General features: G+C 26.0%; 1 protein-coding gene across 1 annotated transcript; it reads left to right on the forward strand.

Moving 5' to 3' along the window:
• The first annotated feature begins 960 nt into the window (after positions 1-960).
• On the forward strand, positions 961-7,564 carry LOC112601545 (leucine-rich repeat-containing protein 57). Its single transcript, XM_025349230.1, has 4 exons — positions 961-1,489; positions 3,474-3,617; positions 6,110-6,277; positions 7,326-7,564. The coding sequence occupies exons 1-4, from the start codon at positions 1,333-1,335 to the stop codon at positions 7,490-7,492; spliced, it is 636 nt and encodes a 211-aa protein (XP_025205015.1). The 5' UTR covers positions 961-1,332; the 3' UTR covers positions 7,493-7,564.
• The last annotated feature ends 1,411 nt before the right edge of the window (positions 7,565-8,975 follow it).

Genomic DNA, 8,975 nt, shown 5'->3' on the forward strand with positions numbered 1-8,975 from the left:
CTTGGCTCACCTCTTGTACGTCGATTTAAGCATGGACGCCCTCACGATCTGTTGTCATAACTGTTATCTATCTTATATTTAAAATTAATTTAATTTTAATTTTCTTCTCATTTGTAAATATTTAAAAACTTAGTCGATAGTATCTTGTATCACTAATATTTATTCTAATTATAACTAATTTTTATCTATTTTACAAATGATATAAAAAAAAGAATACATATTTAATTAACAATAAGTTAATATGACAAATGTCATTAAAACTTTATTTAATAAAAAAAAAAACCAACAGCACAACAATAGAAATTAAAACAATTTAAATTTATCACAATTACTAAAAATATTGTAGGCCCTGAAATTAACACACGCATTGGATTGAAATATTTTTAAACCGTTAACGTTATTTTTTCTTGATATTGTCACTATTAAACATTTACCCTCACAAGTAATATTATTAAAATTGTTATAAGGAACCGAACTAGTGTGATTCACGTGGTAAATTTTATTTTTTACCATATACAATAGATGTTTCATGTGTCAAATCCAATAACAACGCGTAGTTTCTTTCTTCTTTTGTGTTTATAATGAAAACAAAGAATACATTAAAGAAATAATATGTTTGTAGTTATTTGTGGCAACGACGTAGTGTTTTTTTTTTTTTTTTTTGTTTTGTTTTTATAGGGCAAAATAATTTAGCACACATCGTAATATTAAAATATTTGACCGGAAAACTACTACAAAGAGCTATTTTATTATTAACATATACGCAATATCGTCATAATATTTCATTATCCAATACAAAGAAAATCGAGATGCGCACCGTTTTTCTGCGAAGTTTAAGCAACCCTGAAGCACGAGTGGACGACTAAAAATAACAAAAGCTAAACATAAACTACAGCAGCAGCAGCACGCTCGAGGTAAACGACAACGCGACGATGACTCATATTATATCATACAAGTAGTGGCGATAGCGTTGGACCGGACGTTATATACCAAACAGCAGCCTTACAGTCCTATCGGTGCCGTCGCCGCGGATCACCCGTCTTTTAATGTATCATTACACTAAACGAGCAGAGCGTTTCTAACACCGAGTCTGTTGTCGTTTGGTAAACAAAATTTCGTCTTCGAATTTTCCGACGAGCGATTATACCTAACGCAGTCAGTTTGCTACAATTTTTTTTCTCTAAAATAGTTTGTGTTTCGCCGCGTTGGATATTAATTTTTGCATTCTCCGGTCGAAAATAGTTCATTAATATTGTATAGTATAAAATAATATTACTTTGTTTATTGATATATTATTGACTTGCACGACCGAACAGTAAACCAACCGTCAAAATGAGACCACCGATCGAAGAGGAAATCGAAGCCGCCGAAGTGGAAGTAGACGATGGTCAACAGACCGCGGTCATGTTAGTGTCCACCAGGCTGGCCGGAAACGCGGTTATTCGAGTGGTAAACCGTTGCAACGAAGCACAAGAGAGCCAAAACTTAGGTAAGTGTACTGAAACGCGAGGAGTTACGACTATGCACGGTTAGTACGAGAAATAGGGGTAGTTCGCCACAGAAGATATCATGCATTTTCAGTGGTTACTGGGTGTATATTATAAAAAACACGTTGGTCGTCGGTAACTTTAGTTCATATACCTAAAACTTTTTACGATTATACTGAGCGTATTTTTATTACTCTACCTTTATATTTACTGTGGAATGATGTGTATATTATACGAAGTGTTAAAATAGAGTTCAAAAACACGTACACAGACCAAATCAACGAGTCTGCCATTGATCAAATTCTGCTAGGATTGGACAATATTATGAATTATCGTTAAAATTATACTAAAAAAAAATAATAACTATATGTGTAAGATTATTGAAAAGTTGGAGGTTGATTAAACGTAGATTTGATCACACAAAATCACTAATATTTTTTCGCGAAGTGACGAGTATACAAAAACGAGTAACAGTTATCATATTCTTTGTTTACACCGTAGTTAAAAAGGTAAATGGAATTAAAAATAGTTACTCCAGTGAAAATCGAATATATATATATATTGCACATGCACGTGGCTTACAAAAGTATCTATAATGATTGTTTAATTGTGTATTTCACTTGAGTTCACTTTTTTTACATAATACCAAATGGTTACCTTATATTATATACTCCCATCCAATTAATATTTTTCACATATATTATACATATTCGCTCGCTGAATGTATGTAATTTTCTCGCTTTCTCTTTATTTGATCTAATTATTTTTATTATAATATATCATTGTTATATCAACGCGAAAATCGTTGCCTTTTTAGTATTACCGCAATGAAAGAAAGTGTTTTGATGACCATGTGATAATTACTCTATTGTTAACTACAAACTCAGATTCGTTGTGAACACGTTTAAATCTAGACACGTAGGCATTATAAAAGAACAAAAAATGTAGTTTTTTAATTTAGTGATTTTATCGGTGATATTTAATATGAAATTTATAAAAATTAGTTTATTAATAATATTAGTTAAATATTTATAAGGGAACTTTGAAAAAAATATTTATAAACTTAAGTATATTATTTTATCGAAAAATTTTCTGAAGTTCGTTTATTGTAATAATAATTGTATGTCTAAGATTATTTTAACCATTTTCTACAGCATAAAATCTTTAATATATAAATAGATCTGGGATTTGGCCATGACAATTTACGCATTTCCGCAAACACAACTATTACTTCACAATTTTTACAAGATATGTAATATATTGTTATTATTATAATTTCTACATTTAAACCTATAACTTGTAATGAAAATACCAAAGAAATTTTGATTTATATACTAAAATAGTTTCTGTAAAATATTCCTTGAATCAAAAATATTTGCACTCAGTACATAAGTTCGACATCAATATTTATATTATTTAACTATTGTGGACCAGCAAAAATAATATTATTGTATTTCAAAGTTATATGCAAATATGCAATGACTTTAAATAAATAAACACAAAATTATCTAGGCAATTGTTAGCGAAAAATGCGGTGAATTTATCATTAGTCCTATTACTACCTATTTACGAATCTCTGATCGATTAAAATATTATATATGTTTCAATCATGAATCTTACAATACAACGATGACTATGATGATAATAATGATGTGTGTAAATAGATAAACTACACACACTGTTGTATTGTCATTCCGGTTTCGCGTTAAATGGTGTTATGCACCCATATATGGGTGATGGCCATCAGAACAGACTAGCGCGGAAAGATATTCCGCCATAACAATAATCATATTACAACGACCTCGAACAGTCTACATCTGGACTTCCTGCAAAGATCACGTCTGACGATTACATATATACCTATATAATATAATACAGTATAATAATATATACTATGATTTGTACACATGTGCTTGTCGTGATGGACCATAAAAACACCCTGTCATTCCAAAAGGCGATTAAAAAAATATAAATTTATTTTTCCAGACCTGTCCGAATGTCAGCTGATGCAGATCCCTGACGCAATTTACCTACTTATGCAAAACACGCAGTTAGTTACGTGTGATTTGTCAAATAACGTAATTTCAAAACTACCAGTAAAATTCACCGAACGGTTTCCGACTATCACAGGCAAGTATAATTCATGTGACATAGGTCGACGAATGAAAATTACCTAACTACAGTAGTATTAATTATTAGTTTGTCAACTACGTCATAGTATGATTAATTTATGTGTTCGATTAAAATATTATACATAATATAATGTACGTACCTAGCGCATGAGCAATGCGATGCACTTCGTGACAAACAAAATAATGATTATTTTGTAAAAAAAAAATAATAACTCACACAGAAAATCATTTGACAAAGCATAATTTAATTTTACTCTTAAAACTTTTATATGTTTTTACAGTTCAGTGATAACAGTTAAAATAATTTTGCGAAAACATTTATTTCATCAGATAAATGCATTTTAATTAAATAGTTTTAATGCATACGATTACCACAAAAAAAAAAAAAAACATAAACAGTAGCAAAATAATAACGGTTATATTATACACATTTCTAGGTGTATACAACTAAACTTTTATTAATGCATCCATAAAAGCGAGATAAAACAAAAAAAGTTCTTAAAGTAATGCATATTTTTGCTTAAATCCCACAAAATTGTTCTAGATTTTGTTTATTTTTATTATAATATATGTTTACTCATATTTCAATTGATAAATGAATAGCAAATATAAGTTATTAATAATGAATTATTATTATAAGCTTAAGGGTTTAGTTATATTGATCAATGGATAAAATACTCAAATCTAACCTTATATAAAATTGTATTAGAGATTGTAAGCTATAGTATGAATTGTAGATTCGGAGGAAGACGTTATGGTTTGATACTAAACGAGAGTTAAGAGTCTTGAAAGGCGCTATTTAAAACTGTATGTATTTAATATATGCATTTATACATTATTATACAACTAGTTGTATAGGTACCAATTATAGTATTCTAATATTGATACGTAAATAGAACACGATTGACATTAAAAGTTTAAACTGTTAGATAGCCAGCTGCAACAATGTTACCGCATTGCTGCATAAATAAAAAAAACAGACGATGGAATTTTAAAAGCTCTTTGTAAGTCTATAAAATATTTTCAGTGATTATAATAGTATAATATTTATGTAAACAAAACTTATATAAAGCCTAGAAATGTGAGTAAATGGATTATTTTTAACTTAGTTAAACATTTTACAAGACGTTGACGTTATTAAGGTAAAGATAATAATGTAATACAGTATTTGATTACGTCATTAAAAAGTATCATTATAAATATTATTATGAATAGCAAATCTATTACTCAGAAATTTATTATTTAGAAATTTTAAGTAGATAGGTACCTGGCCCATTAACATTGAATCAACACATTTAGATATTAATATACGATCCTCTTACATATTATAGGTAGGTAAATATCTATATTATTTTATTTGCTATACCTATAAAATTTAAAAAAACATCATGGATACAATTTTTATTTAATTTATTTATTGTATCATATAAATATATAAATTATAATAACTTGTAATAAAAAAATTGTAATGACCCAAACTTCAAGTGCCATCCATAAATATATGATTTTACTGAAAAAATAGATACACAAAAACTAGATTATCTATACTTATTTTTTCAAACATAAATAAAAATAAATAAATTAGATGAGAAAATATTTATCTTAAAATGATATATTTTTTTTTTTTAATTTTCCTATCTACCTATTTCTATTCTCTGTTAGAATATCTAAATACATGCAACGCCAACAAATAATACAATTTATGTCACGTATGAGTAAAATATTAACGTGGTGTTATCGTTCCTATCATCTGGTAGGTAATTAAAAAAAGAGTCGAGTTATCTTGAAAAAAATAAATACTTTCCTTAGTTTTTCTTAAATATTTTATTCTTTATGAATACCGCAAACATAAAATTTGCAAACCTCTTTTCTAAAATAATTTTAGATCCACGCTTGAAGTTCAAGTCAAGACATGACTTAATATTTAATTTAAGTATTACTTGTATTTCTTATTAGTCTATAGTATATACATATATCAACAAATTAAATGTATAAAAATAAATTATTCTATCCTAATTTTATTAATTACATTATACGATGCAAAATGTTATTTTAGAAGTTAAATATTTGTAAGTGTATATTTTAAATACCTATTATAATTTGTAAAAATAATTTTTCTTTCAGAATAACCAAAAATAGCAACTAAAAATCATCAAATAAAAATTCAATTTTATATTTTTTAGAACTAAGTTCATGTTTAAGCCACTTTTTATAGATTAAATTTTCCAATAAAAAGATTCCTTTAACACGTACCGATTAGTATCAATGAATTTAATGATATTAGTGCAACTTTGCATATCTAAAAATAGCATAAGCCTTTCTACATAGATAGATTATAGTTAATATATTATGATATAGATGAAAATAAATTATTAATATCATCAATTATTATTAGATTGCAGATAAGATATATTTACTTAATCTTCTTGCTTTTATGCAAGTATGTAATTAAATTAATTTATTATTTGTACTTTTTTTTTTTGTTTGTAGAGTTAAATTTGTCTCATAATCAAATCAGTAAACTGCCGGACCAGCTGTCTGAAATGAAAAACCTTAAAAAGTTGAATATTTCTTATAACTCGTTTGTTGAGTTGCCAGAATCAATTACTCATTTACCAGAATTAACTACTTTAATCGCTAACAATAATTTTATTATTGGTGAGTACAACAATAAATTGCATTAATTAAAATTAGATTATTTGACAAAGGTAAATTTAAAATTTTCACTTAAACATTGATCTTATAATGTTATAAAAGATTTTCATGATATTATATATGTAATATGATAATAATTATATGAATAAATAACCAGAAAATGTAAATATGCAACATATTGATTTATTGTACGCTTTTTATTGTTCTTGTGATTTATATTTATAACAGCATTCATTTGCATCCAGAAAACATTTGAATAAGTTCTAACTATTCTTGCTTTAAAAATCTTCGCGAGTTTTTATTATTTATTTATTTATTTATTTATTTATTTTTTTTTTTTTTTTTTTATTAAAATGTAAAGTAAAAAATCTATTTACACTAGTAAAATATTAACTAAAATAACAAATATTTAAAAAAAAAAGTATAATACAAAGTGATACAGAGAAACATAATTTTACCGTAGGTATAGTAACTATATTTTATGATTGAACATGGCCTTAGTTAGTAAATATTAGTATTTATACTACAGTAAACACATTAAACTTTACTCAGTTAGTTAAAAACGTACGCACATACAAGATGTTGAGATATTATTTAAATAATTATTGATATTAATTAAATTTATTTGTTCATAATGCATACACCGGTTTAATAGGACATAAATATAAATTTACGAGTAAAAAAATACCGTTTCACTATTTTTTAGAAATTTGAATGTTTATAGCCTATGTACATCCAGCTATATAATTTATATTAACTATCAATATTAAATTCCAATTAGATAATATGTATATCATGTTGATGTAATGACAAAATGCATAATATTGCTATAAATCACATCAAATCATAATACATAAATAAAGAATGTAATATACAACATACTATACTAATTAACTTATGAGAAAAAAAATAGAAAAGAAAAAATAATATTGTATTATTATATACTTTCACGAACTCATTACAAATTCAATTTATCGTTACCGTTTTTCAATTAATGTATGTCATTAAATAATATAACTATTAATACTATATTTGTGATTATACATTTTAGATGTCAATGTTAGGACATTGAAATCATGTTTGAAACACTTGAATGAAGTTGATATCAAGGATAATCCACTTAATACTTCGACGGTGGATGCGCTGGAACAGGAACTGCCTTTTAGGGTGATGTTCACACCCCCAACCGACGAAGACTGGAGAGATTTAGACAATTGATTAACAAACAAAACATTTGACAATACAGAAATATATTTTTTAATTAGCTAATAAAATGTTTTTATTCATTTTTATCATCGTTTTTTTCTTATCATTATTTTTTTTTTTGTATATAGTTTTCAGTGGCTTGTTCGCTCCGAAATAACAATTCAAAATAATTATTACACAAAATAAATTGGGTCCCTACCCACATATCACTGCATTTATGCCATCGTTATTTTACAAATACATAATATACATTAGTTTTTTCGTATTTACACACTGAATATCATTATAATATTGTTTTGTATACAAGCATAACAAATAAATAAATTAAATACAAATAAAACTAAATAAGAGTGTTTTTGGTAGTAAATATAATGTAGATGATTATTATTATTAAGATAACTATAGTTAAATTTACATTATATTGTACATAAACCAAAAAGATTATTTGTACAAAATGACGAAAAAAAAAAATACAAGTTATAAACGTTGCAATTATGTCGGTCGCATGAACATGTTATTACCTAAATTTTTATATTACTTACATAATAATAATAATAATAATAAAACACTGTTCTACTATTTGTCTATTAAGTATTGAATATCCTATAGAATAATAATTATTTTGTCTTTTGTCAAAAATTATACTACCTATAATTTACTCCTTTTCTCTCTCCCCTCACTCACTATCTCAAACTATTATAGACACAACTATATCTCATCACACTCACTTTGGAGTTAAGCATTTTTCCATTAAATGGCACGGTCATAAAAAAAAGTTAATTTTGTTTTAATTATTTCTATAAATATCACCAATGACAAAATCATATTAATCCAAAATTTACAACATAATATATATATAATATGTACAATAATATAATAAAATATACAGTACAGTCACTTTTATTACGCACAAAAATTGGATGGTAAAATGTTGTCCAACACAATATAATATAGTCACCGACCCGACTTGTTGATTTTTCGAGTAGTTTCGGTCATTAGAAACAACAAAACAATTTGCTAAATAAAGTTAACGAATGACTAGAAACTATTTCATTTATAATTATAATAATAATAATAATAATAATAATATAGTAATAATAATAATAATAATTTATTACCCATTTTTTTTAAGAGTCCGTCAAAAATAAAAAGCGACAGCGCTTGGTTTCGGAAAATTTATTAACACACACGTACCGAAACTAATTATCACGTCAGCGCATTTTTATTAAAACTATAGAAGAAAACTTTCAATTAAAAAAAAAAAAAAAAACGTGCTGTTATGATATATTTTTAAGTATATAATATATGCGATGTATATGATAGATATTTTTCATTTCACTATAATTTAATTTACTGGCACATCAAAAGTTCTCATGAAACATTTTTTTTTTAATTATTTATCTGTCACACAGAATTTTATGATATTATCGTCGTACTATGATTCGTAAAAAGTCGACTTTTTACATCAGAGATTGCGTTAGAGGAAAAAAAAACG

Source organism: Melanaphis sacchari, unplaced genomic scaffold, assembly GCF_002803265.2.
Source record: "Melanaphis sacchari strain LSU unplaced genomic scaffold, SCAv2.0 Contig79_pilon_pilon, whole genome shotgun sequence".
Taxonomy (NCBI): Eukaryota; Metazoa; Arthropoda; class Insecta; order Hemiptera; family Aphididae; genus Melanaphis; species Melanaphis sacchari.

What these genes read in the sequence shown, in the direction of transcription:
- LOC112601545 (XM_025349230.1), top strand. Translation starts at nt 1,333, where the DNA reads ATGAGACCACCGATCGAAGAGGAAATCGAAGCCGCCGAAGTGGAAGTA. An exon ending in ACGGTTTCCGACTATCACAG is followed by an intron (nt 3,618 to 6,109) that starts GCAAGTATAATT and finishes TTTTGTTTGTAG; the next exon opens with AGTTAAATTTGTCTCATAAT. An exon ending in TAACAATAATTTTATTATTG is followed by an intron (nt 6,278 to 7,325) that starts GTGAGTACAACA and finishes TATACATTTTAG; the next exon opens with ATGTCAATGTTAGGACATTG.